Source organism: Cajanus cajan, chromosome 7 (genome assembly GCF_000230855.2).
Source record: "Cajanus cajan strain Asha chromosome 7, NIPB_CcT2T_4, whole genome shotgun sequence".
NCBI classification, from domain to species: domain Eukaryota; kingdom Viridiplantae; phylum Streptophyta; class Magnoliopsida; order Fabales; family Fabaceae; genus Cajanus; species Cajanus cajan.
In genome coordinates, this window is record NC_138523.1 from 15,758,324 (window position 1) to 15,780,078 (window position 21,755).

Sequence of the window (21,755 nt, forward strand, 5' to 3'; positions counted from 1 at the left end):
AAGCCAACCTCTCTATCTTTCAAGCTAAAGGTTGGAGGGACTATAAACTCTTTTGGATCATCATTAACATAGGTTAAAGATAATTTTAATCAATCATTAAGCCTTTCAAGCTTAAGGTTGGACAAGCTTTGTACCCTTTTAGGTCGTTGACCAACCTGACCTTATATAAAAATAACTATGTTCCAATCTCTTTGCCTTTCAAGCCCAATTTATGTTGGACATGACGTGCAATCTCCAAGGTTTTAAGCCGACTTCTCTAGGTCGACCTCCTTATATATGTTGATCGACCTCTCTATGCAACTAACCTCTTCAAACAACCTCTATAAGTTGATATCTCTGAACCAACCTCTTTGGACTACCTTTCCAAGCTGAGCTCCATACATCGTCATTTTTAGCAAGGTTGAGTTCTGATGGAATCCTCCATTCCATGGATGATTTCGGCTCCTTGAAGAGAGACTCCTTGCCCAAAGATCTAGGCTCACCAAAGGATTTAGAAAAGGGACGTTTAAGGTGGAAGATGGATTTTGGCGTGAATAGGTGAAGGTGGGGAAAAATGTATGGTTGCTCAAGGTTGGCTCACTCCAAGTGTAGGTGGAGGCCACTCTAGGGTTTCACTCTCCAAGGGTGGAGAATGAAGTAGGCTAGCCGAATTAACCTAGTGACTAAGGATGGGATTTTGAGGCATAAAATGCTCTCTCAAATTCATATAATCCAAAGTATTTACAAGGTGTGGGGTGTTGGGTATTTATAGGAGGGGAGGCATCTAGGGTTGCATTTGGAGTAGGCAAATGCATTCCAAATAAAATGCAAATGAACCCTAAATGCAACTTGGTGGCCAAGGATGGAATCTTTGGGTTTAGATTGGCTATATCTAGGTGCATGATAAGACCATGCAACCTTTGCCCTCCACTTGGGCCTAAGCCTTTCTAACACCAAAAATAGACCCAATAAGCACCAAAAATGCGTCACCCTCTAATTAACACCCTAGCCCAAAATTAAAAACCCTAATCTTTTAGAGCACCCCATAATACAAGGGTAAAAAGGGAAATACAAGGGAAAATAAATTCTATGACTAAAATACCCCAAAGTACAAGGGTAAATTTGGAATCAAAGATAAGGGCAAAATAGGAATAGAATAAATGCTATGCTAATAAGAACTTAGGAGCTAAGGTCCAAAAGTGGCCTCACTAACCCATTCCTCTTGCCTCCTTTAATATATCACCTCTTGGTCTTCTCGGCCTTAGTGTTATTCCATCAAGTTCCTTTTTAGGTGGCATTTCTAGGATGTCCTCTTTTGACTGACGAGTTCAATGTTGCATTGACTACCTCTATAGATGTTGGGTATCATCTAGCGATTGAAAGCACAACACTAAAAATAACATGAAGGGACTCTTCTCTTATAATAAGTAGTCATCAATGCCCATCTTTTTGTGATGCCCTCCTTGGTTGTTAACTGACCTCCTATGGGACATTTTGGTTGACCAATTGACCTATTCTTATGCCTATGAAATTCACACACTTATACCATATTGATCTTTTAGAAAATGACATCTCATTATAACATTGCAAGACTGAGAAGTTATCAAAGATAGAGTTGATTATGGATAGGTTAAAAATAAATGTGGATGGTGTTTTGGTAAGATGGTGGAGAGAAACTGCCTTTGAAATAGAAGGAATAACTTCTTAGATATTGTACTCTCTTAATTCATCGATCAACATAAGTTAAGAAAATAATATAAGTCCACTTTTTTCGCCTTTTAAACTCAAGACTAAAGAAAATAGACTATGTACTATCCTAGATCTTTGATCGAGTTGTGGTTGACCGATCTAGTAGGTTTAGTTAGTCAATCATCAAGATAGGTTATAAATAACCATAAGATATCTGTATTTTATTTTTCTTTTTATTTATTATAATTTTACTTATAAAATAACAATGACCACATACAATTGGTACAATTCAAATAGGCTAGAGAAGATAGAGACAAATGATGATAATGGGTAAAAGTTCTGGAATAATGGCTTGCTGGCAGCCATGTAGCACGTGTTATTTAGTTAGAATCTTTTCTGTTATTTTTCTCTGCCACCTCATCTTTTGATTGTACTATTTTTCTCTCTCTGTAACCTCCCTTCCTTTTTCTCATTCTTGTTGCCTGTATATATTTGGCTCCTTTTTCATGAATAACAATCAACATGGGATTGTTTCCTTCTTGCCTCTTGATATTTTATCTTTGTTGAAGTTTATGATGGTATCAGAGCTCTTTCATTGAAGAGCTCTGCTGCGCTACTCATACTCTGTTTCTTCGTTCCTTTTTTTCTTCATGGCTTCTTCTTCAATCTTTAGTGAAGGAGCGAACTCTCTAGCTAATGTTCATAGCTATCTTTATTTACATCCCAGTAAAAATCCCGCTTCACCTCTCGTATCACCTCTCCTCGAGCTCAGTAATTATCATACATGGAGCAAGTCCATGGAAACATCACTCAGTGCCAAAAACAAATTAGAATTCATAGATGGAAGTGCTTCAGAACCACCTCTTGATGATAGGTTTCATGGTGCATGGAAGCGATGTAATAACATGGTAGCTTCATGGATTGTAAACTCTGTTTCTCTCCCAATAAGACAGAGCATCGTATGGATGAACAAGGCAGAAGACATTTGGCACGACTTGAAGTCACGATATGCGCAAGGCAACCTCCTTCGAGTTTCAGAACTACAACACGAAGCTTCTTCCATCAAGCAAGGAGACCTCTCTGTAACTAACTATTTCACTAAGCTTCACATAATCTAGGATGAATTGGAAAATTACAGACCTGAGTTGGTTTGCAAATGCCCAACTAAATGTTGCTGCGACATGGTTCCTAATATCAGTCAACGAAGGATAGAAGATCAGGCTATGCAATTCCTCCGTGGCCTAAATGATTCTCATGGATCCACTTCCTCAAATCACTAAAATTTTCTCTTATGTGGTTCAACAGGAATGACAATTGCAGGGAAGGAATTTTGCTGGAAACATCTCTATTGAAGGTAGACCTACATGCACTTTCTGTGGAAAGGTTGGACACAATGAGAGTTCGTGTTTTAAGAAGCACGGTTTCCCTGAATCCAAGGGAAATAAATCCAACTATGGCAAAGGAAACAAAACTTGCTCTCAATGTGGAAAGAGTGGTCATACTATTGATTCATGCTACAGAAAACATGGTTTTCTATCTGGTGTTAAAACGCAAGCCAAGAATGGACACCCCAATGTCAATAGCACATTGACTGAAGAAGGAAAGAAAGACTCTGATCAGACTCAGAAAGGTGAGGAACAGGAGTTTTGTCTCACAGCCCAGCAATATCATTCCCTGATAGCCTTAATGCAATAGTCTCAATTTGGTGGCTCGAGTTCACCATAAATCAATCAAATAAGCTCCTCTATGTCCACATCTGTTCAGCCTTCCAATGGTAATCTCGTTCTTCTTAACATCAACACTCATCACACAAAGGCATTTTGGGTATTAGACTCAAGTGCTACAGATCATATATCCTCTTCTCTTTCCCATTTTTTCACATATTCTCTCATTAAACCCATTGCTGTTAAACTTCCAAATGGTGACCATGTTTATGCCACACATTCGGGTGTCATTAAATTTAGTGATCAATTTGTTTTATCTAATGTTTTGTCAAATTTTACCTTCAACTTAATCTCCATTTCCAAATTAGTTTCGTCTCTTCACTGCAAATTAACTTTTCTCCCTAATTCTTGCTTTATACAGGACTTGAACACATTGAAGAAGATTGGTATAGTTGAGATGAGCAATGGATTATATATTTTGAATGCCAGACCTGTCACCAATCCACCTTCTTGTTCTGTTGTTACTCATCCTGATTTTAGCATTATACCTATATATCTATGGCATTTTCGTTTAGGACATCCTTCATGTAAACATCTTGAGTCCATGATAAAACAGTATCCTTTCATCACTTTCAATAAAGAATTCACATGTAGTAGTTGTCATTTTTCAAAACAGAAAAGACTCACTTTTCCCTTAAGCATTTCTAAAACATCAAAGCCTTTTGAATTGATTCATATTGATATATGGGGACCCTCTTCTGTGACTTCCATGTTCGAACATCGTTTCTTTTTTACCATCGTGGATGATTTTACACGATATACTTGGGTTAGTCTAATGAGTAGTAAAGCTGAAACAAGGAAAAACATAATCAATTTCATTGCTCATGTTGAAAGGCAATTTGATACTAAGGTTAATACGAAGTGATAATGGTGCCGAATTTTTGATGAATAATTTCTTTCAAGAGAAAGGAATTATTTACCAAACTAGCTGTGTTGAAACTCCAGAGAAAAACGGGATTGTGGAGAGAAAACATCAACATATTCTGAACGTTACTCGTGCTCTATTGTTTCATAGTGCGCTACCACCTTCATTTTGGTATTTTGCCATTCAACATGCAGTCACACTTATAAATTGCATTCCTACTCCAATTTTGCATTAAATATCACCTTACACAAAGTTATATAATAAAGATTGTGATATTTCTTCATTCAAAGTTTTCGGTTGTCTTTGTTTTGAAAATACTTTATCTGCCAACCGTAAAAAGTTAGATGCCCGAGCTGACCCATGTGTATTCATTGGTCTCAAAGATCACACAAAAGGTTCCCTATTATACAATCTGAAAAATAACTCCATTGATGTTAGCAGGAATGTGTTATTTTATGAAAACCGTTTTCCTTTCATTCGAAAAGCTCAAAATAAAGAGAATGAAATTTCTTTGTCCACTAGTCACCCTATAGCCAAGACTTCTTTTCATAACTAGCCTATATACTTTACTCCTACAGCAGAACAAGCCAATGTTCATGAAAAATCTCTTTCCGTCAGCCCTGCAAAATCACCATAATTCTCTTTTAACTGTACTCAGCCTTGTCCCAACAACACTCAACCTATTGTGTCTCGGTCAAACACCCCTGAGCCATGTGATACCAATTCCCATTTAGATTCATTTTTAGATATCCCTATCTCCTCTCGTGAGTCTCCACCTATCACTAATTCTCCTCAGTCAATCCATTTAAGACGCTCATCTCGGACCCGTTTGCCACCAAACTATTTAAGAGATTTCCATTGCAATATTGCTACACCTATGCCAACTTCTTTCAATGTCAGGTATCCTCTCCACTCTTTTCTCTCTTATAATTGTCTTTCACATTCCTTTCGACATTTATTTGTTCCATCAATATGATCACTGAACCACACTCATATATTGAGGCTTCCAAATCTGACTGTTGGGTTAAGGCTATGAGGGAAGAACTTGCTACTCTTGAGATGAATAACACCTGGACCTTAACTAAGTTACCCCCTGGCAAGGTTGCTATTGGATGTAGATGGGTTTACAAGGTTAAATATAATGCTGATGGAACTATTAAGAGGTATAAGGCCCGTTTAGTTGCCAAGGGATACAATCAACTTGAGGGTCTTGATTTTCTAGACACGTTTTCCCCTGTTGCTAAGATAACTACTGTAAGAATGTTGCTTGCTTTGGCATCTATTTTCAACTGGCATCTTAAGCAACTTGACGTCAATAATGTGTTTTTGCATGGGGAACTCAATGAAGAAGTCTACATGCATGTACCACAAGGTCTTTCAGCCCAACATGATCAAGTTTTCCTTCTAAAACGCTCTCTATACGGTCTTAAGCAGGCAAGCCGCCAGTGGTATGCCCGATTGTCTAGCTTCCTTCTTCTTCATGGTTATCATCACTCTCAAGCAGATCATTCTTTATTTTTGAAATTCACGGGTACTTCCATCACAACTCTTCTCATTTACGTGGACGACGTCATTCTCTCTGGAAATGACTTGTCAGAAATTTCCCATATCACCCTCCTTTTAGATCAAGCCTTCAAAGTCAAAAATCTGGGTAATCTCAAATATTTTCTTGGTCTCCAAGTGGCTCGTTCGCTTGATGTTATTCATCTTTCTCAACAAAAATATGTTCTTGATGTGTTAGCAGATGTTGGAATGTTAGCTTGTGCTCCTACCTCCACTCCAACTGACTATATGACCAAATTGACTTTAGACACAGGCACTCCACTTGTAGATCTTTCTCCTTATAGAAGGTTGATTGGAAGACTGGTTTATCTTACCTCCACTCGTCCAGACATCACCTATGTTGTTCAAAATCTAAGTCAATTTGTTTCCTCCCCCACTGATCTTCATTACAGGGCTGTTTTTCGTGTTTTAAGATATTTAAAAGCAATCTCTTGGTGTTGGAATTTTCTTTTCTTCCTCAAGTGCTTTACAACTAAAAGGCTTTAGTGATTCAGATTGGGCAGGTTGCCCTGAGACAAGACGATCTGTTACTGGTTTTTCTGTCTATTTGGGTGATTCTTTGATTTCTTGGAAGTCAAAGAAACAAGCAACGGTCTCATGTAGTTCATCTGAGGCTGAGTACCGGGCTCTTGCATCAACTACATGCGAGATTCAATGGCTTTCTTATTTGCTTGATGATTTCAAAGTTTCTTACAAAAAGCCTGCGTTATTGTTCTATGATAATGATTCTGCCATTCAAATAGCTTGTAATCAGGTTTTTCACGAGGGAACGAAGCATATTGAGATAGATTGCCATGTTGTTGGAGAAAAGGTTAATCTTGGAGTTCTCAAGCTTCTCCCGGTTTCTTCTTCAATGCAACTTGCAGACATATTCACGAAAGCTCTTCATCCTCATGTTTTTAAAGTTTCTTACGGCAAGCTAGGAATGTATGACATCCATTCCCAGCTTTAGGGGGCCTGTTACAATTCAAATAGGCTAGAGAAGATAGAGACAAATGATGATAATGGGTAAAAGTTATGGAATAATGGCTTGCTGGCAGCCATGTAGCACGTGTTATTTAGTTAGAATCTTTTCTGTTATTTTGCTCTGCCACCTCATCTTTTGATTGTATTGTTTTTCTCTCTATGTAACCTCCCTTCCTTTTTCTCATTCTTGCTGCCTGTATATATTTGGCTCCTTTTTCATGAATAACAATCAACATGGGATTGTTTCCTTCTTTGTTGATAACCTAAAAACTCATAAAGATAAATACATATATAACATGATAAAACTATTCCTTAGATAATGGATCATGTGAAGGCTATGACAAAAAAGATAAGGAGTAACATTAGCATAAAGATTGTACGACTACAATTACACACTTAGGAAAAAAATCACTCATTCAATACTTTGGTGATTGAACTCCCTCCATCGACTAAACCGATATAAAAAGAAATTTAAGCAAATATTAGAGAGATTTCTTTGATGGAATGACCTATCTACAATAATTAAAGTTAATAATATCTAAGATATTAAGAACATGAAGACTACTGGATATATAATTCCTTACATCATTAAAAGGCTTTCTAGAAGCCTTGATTCAAAAGGTCATAAAACTAGCCAGTACAACTGGGCTAGGCTAAACAAACTTAATGGAAATCATTTAACCAAGTAGACTGCTTCTTAAGACATTTGGGCCTCTGGCCTGTTATGCTCTTCTTCGCGGTCACAGGTTTGAGATTATCATTTTTTTTTTACTCATTAAATATTTCTTGAGCAATAGATCTCGCTTGAAATAAAGATGATACTTTTCCGTTGAAAAACCAAGAGATATTATGATTGATTACGTTACGCTTGTCCTGTTAGACGCATTAGTAGGGGTAGCTGATTTGGATGTGCATGGCGAGTGTCATTATGTGGAGCGTCGTGAGTCATTTTCACATTGACAAGGTGATGATTGTGATTTTTTGACAAATTAAAAGTTTTTTTTAATCCTTCTGAAAAATAATCAAAAGGTTTCTTCAATCTTTAACTTTCGTTTAATGCTATAACTTTGTTTTCAAGTTTGAACTCGATTAAACGAGTTAAAGGTAGAATTGGATGGCGTTAAACTGGGATAATTAAACTTAATTAGATGTTGACACATTATCTTCTGTCCTACAATCTTAAATGTGTAAAAACTTAGATATAACAATAAAATTATACCTTATGTATTTATGTTTAAATATTGTCTTGTACGACCAAACAATATTTAACACGTTAAACCTACATAGAAAATTTTCAGTGTTTACTTTCCGGATGCCTTGTTAGTGCCAAGTGATTCGCACATGATGCTGAATATGTGCTTGACAATAACTTACATAGTTTAATTATTATTTTCTAAATTACTTGAATGGTCCCAAAGAAAAAGTTTAAAATAGTGTAAGTCTTATTTAAAAACAACTTATTTTAAGAGAATAAAACTGAAATAAGTTGTATTGCGGCATACGATCAATGTAATTTTTTTAGTTATAATTTCTAAATCCAACTTATTTACTTTTTCAAAAAAAAAATCACCTCCCGTAGATCATATCTGTTAGTTACAACTACATTAAGATGTGCATAAGTCATATTTTGCGCGTATGAATTGTAACAATAATTAAACAATAAGTAACGTGGTATTTTATTACATGCAACATACTTAAAATAGTATTAAAATTAGATAATAAATATGATTTTGATTTAATACGTGGGATCTTATTTACAATTTAAATTATTTTTAATTTTTTAAATGCTACTCTATTTTAATAAACTAAAAAAAAAAATCACATTAGTCAAGTAGAAAAGTCCTTGAGTTGGGTGATGTTAGCTTTGATTTGATTAACGATTATGGGTGTAGATAAGGACAGCTCATTTATACACTTAATGGAAGGAAAATTTTCTTTCATGATATTATTAGTAGCTAAAGTAGGTGAGGGAATGTGAAAAGGACCACCACCACCATGCCGTGTGGATCAATACAATACCCACAATATTCCTCCAAAAGTTCCCACAACCACTTCAATAATTCACCTTTACCCCTAAATGCGTTCTCATTACAGAAAAAATTGATCAACTTTGCAACCTTGCTACCACCTTTCTTCCAGATGGAACATCCCACCACAAAACCTTTCCCAAATTCCTATCCTGAATAACATATACACCAAAAGGAACCTGAAACTCGGTGCAGGTATATCTCCAGCCGAATGAATATTCAATCCCTAAACTCAAGAAAAAAAATTAAAAATAACACTAATAAATAGAAAGTGGTCCAATTCGTGCAGATAAAGCAAGCGATATGGAATATGGCTTGTGAATATACACTCACATATACCAATACAATAAAAGAAGCAACTATGGAATAAAGAAACCTCCAAAAGGTGGGTATAGTAAATGAAACAAGCCAAAAAACCTCGAATCACACAAGAATATTGTTGAGAAAACGAAAGATAATGACACTGGATGGATGCTGCATCACACTCTCATTTGGTAACCAAAATGAAACAAGAAATTTTATTGCCATCGTAGCTCAATTACACTTAATCTCCACGTTGCATCTTGTAATTTTGCTATATATTGACTCTTTCGCTATAGCAAAACGTAATTAAAATACAAACATCTAACGACCATTACATACACGTAGAATTACCACAACAGAAAAAAAAAAAGTACGTATAAAAATACAATGGATCCGAGTAGAGACTATATACGAAAAGTGCTAGCAACCATTTTTTAACATGTTTGGAAAACACTTTTAAAATTATTATTAGTTTAAATTTATTAAAAATCATGAGAGAGAAACATAAATTTTTGTGACGGTATTAGTGACGGCAAAGTATTTTTGTCACTAAATTCGGTCACTAATTGATTGATTCTTTGGAGTGATGATAATAACCGACGACAAAAAGTATGTGTTAGAAAATGTGTTACTAGCATTTATCGTGATGTCTAGACGCTAACGGAGCAGCGTTGGACTAACTGATACTTGACGGCGTCTTTGCCGACGGAGATGCCGTTGTTGGCGGGGCCGAAGTTGATGAAGGCGGGGCAGCGGACGTAGAGGTGGTAGCGGCCGGAGATGAAGGCGCCGACCTTCCAGCGGACCCTGCCGTCAATTTTGATGGTGACGAGGACGTTACCGTTAGTCTGGTCCTGGCTGAGGCTCAAGAAGTTGAAGGGGGCGACGGGGACGTTGGTGCCGTAGACAAACGGCGACCAAACGTCGACCTCCTTGTGGCCTTGGTAGGAGGGGGGGATGGCGGTGCGGTAGGTGACCTGCTGGCTCCGGTAAGTGACGTAGGTGTCGAGGCGGTCGTAGTAGACTCCGATGTGGTCGTTGGGGTTGCGCGAGGAAAGCGTGACTTGGAAGTTGGATGTTAAGAAGTTGGCAACGGTGGCGTTGAAGGCGTAAACGGTGACGTCTTGGAGGATGAAGGTGGGCTTCGTTGGCTTAAGGATGGCCCATATGATGAGGATTGTCACCAGCACGATGAAGAGGAACACCACTATGCCCCAGAATATTCGCTGGAAGATCTTCCTCTTTTTTCCCTTGTGGTGCTCGCACTCCTTCACCGACATCGTCCTTTGTTCTTCTTCTTCTTGTTGGCTTTGGAGAGTGTTTTGTTTCTGCGGGGAAAAGTATTAATTTAGAGGTGAAGGAATTGGGAGGTTCCGTGTGGTGGACGCTTCTGCGAAAATGTGTGTCTTGTGTTGTGTTGTGTTGTGGTGTGGGCGCGTTTGGTCTTGATTTATTTGCGAGGTACACTGTTGTTGTATTTGAGGATTGATGATAAGATCATGCTACGTTGTAGAGTTAGGATATGGTATTTGAATGGTGGAGGCTGCTTTTGGTTGTTGTGCCCAATTCACCCAATTATTGCTTTTTCCTAGTTTTACTATAACTAAAAAGTATCAGCCACTGCATCAGTCGTTCAAGAATCACTGCTGAATAATTTCAACATTGGAACGGGGTGAAACTAAACTAGGAACTGTGACTTGGGTCATTTCGTTTGGCCCACTACTTGTGCAAAACAATGGCATAATGTTTGGTAAGTTTAACCTGCTAGTTTTGTTATTTTCTTTATATAGCTTCGAATGCTTCTTAATGATAATAGTAATGTGTGTGGGGAGGATCTAATTTGTACTGTTTCACACCTATACGTAGAGTGCCCACTTTTACATGGGTTACATAATGACGGATCATAATTGGAAACTTACGAACGTAACTTTTATATAAAACGAAAAAAATGTTTAATATCTCTGGTTTTTTTTTGGGTGATTTTGTCGCCTTGTGTGGGAAGTAATAACATTATTTGAATAGTTTGCGTCCAGAAATTTGTTTCTTTCGCCCCTAAATCGTTTTGGAAAAAAATAAGGTGATAAATTAAGAATTCGGACATGCGAGAATAATAACAGGGCACGCTTCTTCCTTGTATTTTGTCTTGTTATTTTAGAAATTACAGTCACCATAGTTATACTATTTTTATTAGAGGTAATTTTATATTTGATATTTATACTTTATACACCAGAATTTATGTTTTCACTCACACTTTCAACACAAAAAAGTAGAAGAAAAAAATGTTTTGACTTGACTTTTAGCTAATTTAAAAAGTAATGCAAAAGTTTGTAATGAAAATGATATGCAAAATCATTGCTGAATAATTTTTCGTTTGGAGCAATTACACAGATAACATTTTTATAACCACTGTAATTATTTTCATCTTATTCACGGAAAAGATTCCAAATAATTCTATAAGTTTTGATTCTTTAAATCAATTATGAAACTAATTTCGGATATGGGATTTAGACTTAGTTTTTATTTTTCATTCCTTAATGATATGTTCTATGGAAATTGTACTTAAGTTTTATCCACAAATTCAGTGTGTTACAAATTGAGTCACACTCACTGAGTTTTCATTAGACAGCTATTAATGTTATACCGAAAAGAACTTATATACGTGAAAGTGTATATTATTCTATACTTTTACTTGTCAGCACCCACGTCCCACACGTCACTCGTCCATTTCCTTTGAGACATGGTTGCATTAATGTTTGATGCACGTCAAGTCAATAAAGGGATGCTTTACTTTTGTTAATCAAAATTACAATGGGACAAAAAGGCTAAAATGTGAGCTTTTAAAACTATGAATCACCTTCCATGAATTGAAACAGCTAAAGATATATATACTATTTTCAAACACATTATCTTATAGTTCTATATATAATTTATACTATTTAACACTATTTATATTTAATTTTTTCATAAGAACAAATGTAAGAGTATTTTTTTTTTGTTACTCGTAAAAATTGAACTTGGTAGTAAGAAATTTATAACACTCATACACTTTAATCAACTCACTGATCTTAGAATTGTGAGAGTATGCTTGAAAATATAAGAGTTTAATATAGAAAAAGAAATGTTTACACTAGCTTATAGTTAAATAGAATTATTTTTCTTTTTGACAGCTAAACAGAAATAATTAATACTATAATTTTTTAAAATGTTACTGTCAAATTTAATAAATTTACAATTAGAATGTGTAATTTCTTAAAGAAATTGAAAATTATAGTGATTTACTATTACAATATTAAATTTATATTATCGATCCATGTATTATTTGTTTCAAATATGATTACAATTTTTTATTTGAAATAGTGGATCAAATTTTAGAGCAAAAGAATAAATTAATACAGTACTTTCTTTTCAATTATGTAAGCTGATGGCACTTTCAACAGAAAAATGCTTCTTTCACGTAATAGACAAAATTATAATACAAGTATACAAAATATGTGATAAAATTACTCATAAAAAAAATGATAATTTGCGTGTTATTTCTTTGGAGTCCCATAATGTGTTTCGTGAATGATTATCACTTCTTTCAGTGCTCACTGATGAATGAGTGATTGGGAAGAGCACCTTCAAGCATACACAAGGCCCCACTAACCACGATGCGAAGCTTTCAGCTCAGACATTACCAACATATTCTTTATTTGAGAAATTATTTTTTTTACAATGAAAATGGGAAAAAAATAATTGAGTGAAATACAAAGAAATATAAAATAAAATAAGTAATATAATACAAAAAGACAAATAAAAAATAATATTATAAATTTTTTTATGAAATTATATTTAATGAATAATATAATTATTTTTTGTTACTATATTATTTTATATACACTACAAGAAAAGTGTCATTTTTCTGCGAATTTTCTTGAAAAAAATATTCGCAGAAATCACTAGTACAAAATATGGAATTTACGTCACTGTATTCTCGTTGGACAAAGAAAAATCTGACGTTAAAAAAATATGGTAGCATTTTTGAAATTATAATCAAGTTTTTTTATGTCAGACCTCATAGAGGCCGACATAAATTTACAAATTTACATTGGATATAGCTCGTGTTTGATGTAGATTTTCAAATTTACTTCGGCTCCTATGAGGTCCGACATAAAATATGTATGAATTTCTCCCCTCTTCTTCGCGTGCGTTTATGTGCAATAAACGAGTGTATTGCATCTGAGTCTTATTATATCCTGATCAGTGTATGTGCAAAACGAGTCTTCTGAGTATTTGAGTGTATTGCATCTGAGTGTATGTTTGGACGTTTGGGTGGTTCTTGAGTTTATGACCGAATGCATTGGATTTGCGTTTGAGGTTAGTTTAGAAAATACTTTCGTAATATATTAGCTAATTTGTTGAAAATAAATATATGTATTGATCTATTAATATATTAGTTAATATTATCCTCTTTTTCGCGTTTGGGTGGATCATCCTTTGTTAATATATTAGTTAATATCATGTGGAATGGACCGTTCTCCAAGCAGAACGGTCCGTTCTCGATGTAGAACGGTCTATTCTGCTTGTACTCTTTGTGTGTTAATTGTGCATCTGGAATGATATAAATATTTTAGTGTTTTTTTGGTCTTACAACTTTTTTACGTCGGGTCTTGGCAATGTCCGACGTAAATTTACGTCGACCTTTACAACCGACGTAAATTTACGTCTCCCACATTAACCTTAGACTTTTTTTTGACGTAAAAAGCTTAAAATAACCGACGTAAATTACCCTTTTTGTACTAGTAAAATTTTTGCGAATTTTCCTGTAAAAAAATATTCACAGAAATTTATTTGTGAATTTATTTGCGAAAAATAATTTATAGATATTTCTTATAAATTTTGCTACAATTTTAATAATCATAGAAATTTTTTTCCATGGTAAAAATTTGCAGAAAATATTGTAAGAATTTTATTTTGTTTCTTGCAGATTTTCTTGCAAAAATAAAATTCGCAAGTAATGTTTACTAAATGGTAGAAAAATTTTGCAGGTAACTTTTCCTGCGGATTTTCCTGCAAATTTTAATCCGTAGGAAAAAGAAAAAAAATATTTAAATTTATAAGTTTAATATTTTAGAAAAACTTCAAGTCCTACATCGATTGAAAATAAAACAATTAAAGAGTATATAAGTTGGGACAACACTTACCTTACAAGTTGATTTGTATGATTGAGTGCTAGGCTTATAATCTACAATCTTAGAATTTAAAAGATTATGTATCACATGTTGGAGGCATGGAAACAAATGTTTCGGATGAATTCATTGTGAGCATTTGAAAAGTTGAAGAATTATTGATAGAATTTATAGTAATTTCTTTAAATTTTTTTCGTAAAAAATATTCCTGCAGAATTTCTTGCGAAAATATTTGCAGGAAACTTTCCTGCAAATTTTTTTTTACAAAAAACTTTCTTGCAAATTTTGTTTTACAGGAAACTTTCCTACGAATTTTTTTCGCAGAAAATTTTCCTGCGAATTTTAAAATTTGCAAAAATATATTATCCCTGAAAGTATTACCTGTAGATATAATTTCGCAGAAAAATTTGTAAGAACAACGTTTCCTGCGAATTTTTCATAAAAATTCACAGGAAAAGTCGCATGTAATAAAAGAAATTCTAGTAATGATAACAAAAGAAAATATTTTTCCTCAAATATAAATAACATGATACTCTTTATTAAATGTTTGACTTTTCAACAAATTTCTTTTTTAACCCGATTTAACAAGGATTATTTTTTAATATTATTAGATTAGTAAAATTTAATATAGATAATTGATTTTCTTAATACATTTAATCTAATTTTAGATATAAGCAATAAAAAATATTAAAAGAAAATTGTTTCACACTATATCCCAAAGAGGGGTACCCTAAGTGGTGTAGGAGGACCTTAAACTCAAGTAGGATTTTGTTCTTTTTGTCTTCTACCTCTTTTTTAGACAATCGGTGGTAAAGGAAGCTATTATAACTTAGATGCTTGATGGAGTGTATAAATTTTGTACTGCCTGATTTCATTAATTTGTGGCTAAGATGTTGTTGTTGATTGGCGAGAATCTTGTTTTTGAGTGGGTTTTGGTGAAAATGAGATGAAATTGATGTATATGAATTATTGGTGGTTGGATATTGTTTATTTGAATGAATATGAGTTGAATAAGTGGATTATCTGTTGGAAATACACTTGCATGTTGGTTTTCTTGGTTATTTGCTAGTCTAAAGCCAAAACTATGATTCTACCAAGTACAGAAATAGATATTGTGTTGGACGCAACTTCATGGTGTTGGACGTGATGCAGGCCAAAGGCTCTCTAGCTCACTAATGTCGAGCGTTGGATTAGTAGCCTTGGGTGTGAGATAGAGGGGAGCTCTTTGACTTGGTCACACTAGACGTGGGTTGAAGGGCGTTGAGTGTGGCTGCCTCGAAAGCTCTCTAACTTGATGATGTCAAATCGTAGTTGAGTGGCACCAAGCATGATCATGTTAGTATCTCTCTACCTATACGACATTGAGCTTAGGTTATGTGGCGTCGAGCATGAGTCAGGCAGAAGTTTTCTACTTGAATAAGGCTAAGTGTAGGTCTAGTTGTGTCAAGCTTAATTGATAGAAAGACTCTCTAACTAATCCATAAGCCAAGTGGATTGGCAACAAACATGGGTGAGCTAGAGGCTCTTTGTTTCAATGATGTCGAGCATTGGAGAATAGAGTAAGGTGTGGGTTGTTGAATGAAATATTGTTGTGTATTTGACTAAGTGTTGAACATGTGATTAGTAGTTTGAATTACTCACATGATTTATATTGTTATATGACTCTTATTCCTTATGCATTGATCTAAGATAATGTACATTGATATTTAAATTGCTTAAAGTTGTAAGTTGATGAAAGTTGAACTATAGTATAGTTGTATGAAGAGTAAGGTTGAAAGTAGTTATGTTGTGAATGCTTGATGCATGAAATTGAACTATATTGATTGACTTAGGACTAGAGGAATGGTGTTAATTTAAAAAGATGAATATCAATTGTGAGGATGTGGTGTTGTGGTGCTCGAAAGTCCCAATTGTTGAAAATCCCTTCTTGAGTATAGTTGTTTATCGAAATGAAATGTTGAGTCTCCTCTGAGTCTTTAGTTGATACAGTATGGGGGTTATGTTGAGCAATACTGATTAAAAGTAACCAATGTAGAATTGTATAGGGGCAAGATTGAGTTTTACATTTATGAAGTGACCAATTGAGTAAGGTAAAAGGTCGAGGGTGAAAATCCCTAACTAAGTACTAGAAATGGTTCAATATTTGGAAGGTAGTCAGTGGGTTAATTCCATAAAAGCTTAGTTATGCATGTTAAAGTTGTGATAGGCTCACACCGAAGTTGTCCTATTCCTAACAAGAATACTGGACATTCTTAGTTTAAGTCGCAAGATCTGAGAAATCATGTTGTATTGTAGATTTGATATTCAAATTTGTTGTTGATCTAACAAGTCCAAAAAGATTGTTATGTTAAAGTTGATTTGTTAGGGTCAAACCAGTTAGACTACTCACTTGTGTTGTAAGAGATCTCTTAGTTGAAATGCGTGACGATGCATTGTGTAGCTGTGTTTATACATTACAATGTTGTTTTAAGTTGTGGTGTTATTCATCGGTAATTGTGTTGTGAGTTTGTTATGTTGATCACACGTTGTGTTGAAAAGTTTTATTATTGACTTTGATACCACTGATGGGTTATTCATTTTTTGTTTATTGAGATATATTTTGATGGCAACCCACCTTGCATGGATTGAGTTAGGAGCACCAAAGAGGGAAGACCGGACTCCTTGGATCATGGAACTCAAGGTTTCTAGCCTTGGTGATGGAGGTGGACGAATGGTGTTTATGGAGGCTAGGTGTTTGATGAAATGTTATGGTAGTGCTCTAGGGTTTTGGCTCACTTCATTGATGGATGAAGGTCACTCCTAAAGGTGAGAACACTCATGGTGAAGATGAAAAGGATAGTTGGCCGAAATGACCAAGGGGACTAAGAAAAGAATATTAAGGCTCAAAGGCTCTCTTAATATCATAAATTCCAAAGTGATTACAATTTGCATAACCTAGGTATTTATAGAAGGGAGGAAGCATTTAGGGTTGCATTTGAGAGTGCTTGGCCGAAAAATGCAAGCGAAATGCACTTCAAATGAAACCTAAATTAACCCTAGATGCTACTTGGTGGCCAAGGATGAAATCTTTGGGTTTGGTTAAGCTATATCTAGGTGCATGATAAGACCATGCATCTTAGGTGCCCTCCACTTGGGCCTAAGCCTTGCCAAGTCTAAAAACAAATCCAATGTCACCAAAAAATATGTCTAGGCCTATGTTCTAACCCTAATAAAATACCCTAGCTATAAAATAAAATCCTATAATCTAAGGCACCCCATAATACAAGGGTAAAATGGAAAATACAAGTAAAAATAAATCTTATGACTAAGGCACCCCAAAATACAAGAGTAAAATGGTAAATACAAGTAAAATAAATCCTATGTCTAAGATACCCAAAATATAAGGGTAAAATAGGAAATTAAAGACAAGGGTAAAATAGGAATAAAAATAAATTTTATGCTAATAAAAACTTAGGAGCTAAGGCTTAAAAGTAAGGTCACTCCTCCTATGGTTTTCAAAACTAACCCATTCCTCTTGCCTACTTCAATATATCACCTCTTGGTCTTCTTGGCCTTAGTGTTATTCCATCATATTTTATCACCTCTTTGTTACATTGGTAAATATTGTTCACTTTGAGATAAAATTAATGACAACATGTTAAGGGACCAAGTCCAAAAGAGTCAAGAGAAGTGGGCTAGGCTTAAAAGAGTTTACATTTTCTTCTTTGTATATTTTTTCTTGTAAACATTTTATTAATTTTGACCATGTATTTTTGAGTCAAATAGTATAGAAATTATTTCCTTATAAATTTCTTTCTAGGGGTATAATTATTATTTTATGAGGGTAACTAGAAAATGAGATATGTGCTTATTAGGCTTGAATAGCCTATGAAATAGTGGAGGAGGTGTTAATAGCCCATGAGATAGTGGGGGAGGCATAGTTTTAAAAATCGAATCGGCCATCAAACCGATTAGGATATTGGGTCAGTGGATCAAAGGTTGAACCGGTGGGTCACTAATCAAATCGTATGACCCAATTTTTATTAATTTTTTTAAAAAATATTCATGTTATTTTATACTTATAAATTTCAATAAATTCATATCCTAATTTCAATTTTAATTTCCATCTTATTTAAAATTATCTTTATTTTTATTTCATTAATAGGATTCAATTCCCATTGTTATTTTTATGGTTTGTGGTCCCTTAAAAAAATAAAAAAATAAAAATTTATGGTTGAACCGGTTTGACCCACCGGTTCATTGGTCAAATCAAAAAATTGACCAGTTGTAGACACCCAATTTCGTCCGGGGGCACACAAACAAGGACATGGATCTCTGTTACGAAGGGAAGGGGCTCCCGAAGCATGCCAACGAGAAGACAAGACTTCAGAGGGCCCATAAGCACAGATTAAATATTTTTATGGGCCCGGAACGGGCCGTTCCGAGGCTCCCAAAAAGCCAAGAACCCTAATTTGGAACGGGCTGTTCCGAGATTGGAACGAGCCGTTCCAAGATCGGAACGGGCCGTTCCAAACTCCTCCAAAAAGGGGTAAAAGCTTATTTGGAACGGGTCCGAAACGGGCCGTTCCAGTCCAATCATGTGTGCTGAATTTGGACCCCAGAACGGGTCGTTCTGAAATCAGAACGGGCTGTTCTGGTTCCTCGGAACGGGCCGTTCTGGTTTCAGAATGGGCCGTTCCAGGGTCCAAATTAAGGCACAACGGCCATATCCAGAACGGCCGTTCCGATTTTGGAACGGGCCGTTCTGGACCCCCTCCCCGAAGCCTATAAATAAACAGCTGGGGCTCATTTTGCAGACTCCGAAATTTCGCCCAGACTTCCTATAGCTCGAAATTTCTCTCTTTTTCTCTCTTCCCCTCTCTTTTTGTTTTTCTTGAGATTTTTGTGAGGCATTGTAGTGTGAAGGGTTGCCAAAAAGCACCCAAATCTCCATCTTTGAAGATTAATAGAGCTCGTTCAAGAGGTATTCAAATCAATCTTCTTCTCTCTATTTTATTTCTTACATTTGATAAATATTGTTTATAATAAGAACAATCATGTAGATATTTTAGAGTCAATTGTTAATTTAAATTTTAAATCGTGTAAATAATCATCAATAAAAGGGGATATAATATTTAATTTATTATTTCTTATCGCATTAACTTCATCATAAGGTACCGATTTAGGGCGTTGTAAGGGTGCTTAATACCTTCCTTACACGTAACTGACCCCCGAACCCAATTCTGGTTATGAAGGCCATTATTGGATCTTTTAAAAATATTTTCTTTTTCCAATGTTTTGAGTAAAACATTGGTGGCGACTCCATAGAACCTATTTTCAAAACCATTGATTAAGGATTAGTCTGGTGTCCGGGCATTCCTTAATTGATGAGATCTTTAAAAGGATGTTTAAACCATTAGTCGCAAGATCGGAAATTTTTGGGTTGCGACAGATGGCGACTCCACTGGGGACGTTTAAAGAGGGTCAGGCCCATTTAATTGATGAAGTTAATAAAATAAAAATAATAATTTAAATATTTTCCCCTTTATTTTGTTTGCTTTATTTGTTTGGCTTTAATATTTGTTTGCTTGTTTAAATTCAGCATTTGTTTGAAATAAAAATTGTACACAATCCTTTGCACACAACAGTTCCCCCTACACCCGGGGGCATGAGGTAATAAACATAGGGAGTGGTTGACGTACGACCGGCCCAAGTTTGGCCTTGAAGCCTGCGAGCCTTGTCGGAAATCACACTCAAGGTGATAACCGGTTACTCTAGCCCGAAATACTGCGACAAACCTTAGAATTTGCCAGGTGACGGCGACAGAGATACTGGGTCCCTATAATGGGGGCACCTTGGGGGCCTTAAGACCAGCGAGATTAGAACTATTCTATACAATGCACTTTTCTTGCAGGGACCACAGACCAAGAATTTAAACGTGATTGTTTGCGGGTGTACATTTGTTTGAGCATATGTGTGTTGCATTTGTTTGTGTTTATTTATTTCAAATAGATAAGAATTACAAACAAATAAATATTAATAAAAAATATGATAAAATTTTAACTCTCTTCTATATACCCAAACTTCAAAGCATCATATAGGATAGTTTATTTCAAAAAAAAAAAGATAAATATATAGCAAAAATCATGCATCATTTTCTTTTAGTAAAAAAAATGAATGATAAAGTTTAGGCAGAAAACAAATATCATGCATCTTTTAGTTTAGCATATACATTCATTAGAAAATGGAAGACACATAGTATGTAAAGATTTTTGAGAAAGGAGAACATTCTAAAGTACAAGAATCGTGTGCACACACTAAAGAGGCCTACTAGGCTTTGGACTCTCGTCATCCTTTCAATAGAAGGCAAAGTCTACATCTTCTCAGACTTCTTCCGATTTAAAAAGATGTCATTCCTCAACTCAAATAGGAGATTATTTGAAATTTCGAAAAGGAGGCACGCAAAAAAAAAAATTGAAGCGAAAAAAATTTGATGATAAGCTCCCCTAATCCTCCAATTCGTTATCAAATCACTCCAAATTGCATCTTTCTTTTCTGACTCATCAACCTCGTCAATAAAGATGAAAATTTTGGCAATCACCAAAATAGTGGTGAACTTGAAGATCCTATTGATGGTTACTTCTGATGGGAATAACAAGAAGAGAATCTGAGAAGAAACAAGAACTAATTGCAAATCAACGAACGAGAAAGCATGTCCATAGGGACATCATTCAAGCATGAGCTTCTGTAGCCTCAACAACATCATCAAAGTGCACCAAAAGATTTGTACAAAGAATGTTCTCTAAACAAATAAATCAATGAGAATGATATTTGTTGAATTTCTCAATCATCTTTGCATCCTATTTTGCACTTCATATAGATAATATGTCTTCCTTGTAAATAATAAATAAGAATAAAAAGGGAAACCTAACATGTGCGTGTTAATCAAATAATGAGATCACTGGTAGTCAAGTGCAAACTCGATACATCAAATTGAAAGCACTTAAAAACCAGTAATTGTGCAAGAAGACTGGGGGGCATAACACGCCCAAATTGACGATTCAAACACCAAGAGTTCTCCATGCGGAAATGACAACTGTTGGGATAGAAGGAACAATCAAGAATGAATGAATCCTTGCTTCTAGGGAATTACAACAAAACTCAATTGAAGAATAAAGGCATTGCATGACAAAAACCCGCTAGGATGAAAACCTGTAAAGGGTGTCCTAGGCAAAAATTAGGGTAAAGAAAAAGAATCAAAATCCCGATAGGATACGTCCTATGCAAAAGTTAGGGATACATAAAAATAAAAAAAAATAATAAAAAAAAAGTAATGCCTACTTGAGTTGAAAACCGAAAGGCGGCTTGAGTATTCCCTTTAGAAGGAAAGAATTCATAAAGGTTTCACTCCGAAGTCGAAACACCTACATTCAAGCAAGTGGGAATGCATTCATAATGTAGTTCAACCAATCGTTAACCATGCCTCTCTAGG

The 21,755-nt window shown here is 35.1% G+C and overlaps 1 protein-coding gene across 1 annotated transcript; it reads right to left on the minus strand.

The window, feature by feature from the left end:
* Positions 1-9,303: 9,303 nt before the first annotated feature.
* Positions 9,304-10,627, minus strand: LOC109804526 (NDR1/HIN1-like protein 1). The gene has a single exon (XM_020366373.3). The coding sequence runs from the start codon at positions 10,394-10,396 to the stop codon at positions 9,767-9,769; it is 630 nt and encodes a 209-aa protein (XP_020221962.1). The 5' UTR covers positions 10,397-10,627; the 3' UTR covers positions 9,304-9,766.
* Positions 10,628-21,755: the final 11,128 nt, after the last annotated feature.

Excerpts from the sequence above, each read along its gene's own strand:
- LOC109804526 (XM_020366373.3), bottom strand. The coding sequence starts at position 10,396 with ATGTCGGTGAAGGAGTGCGAGCACCACAAGGGAAAAAAGAGGAAGATC.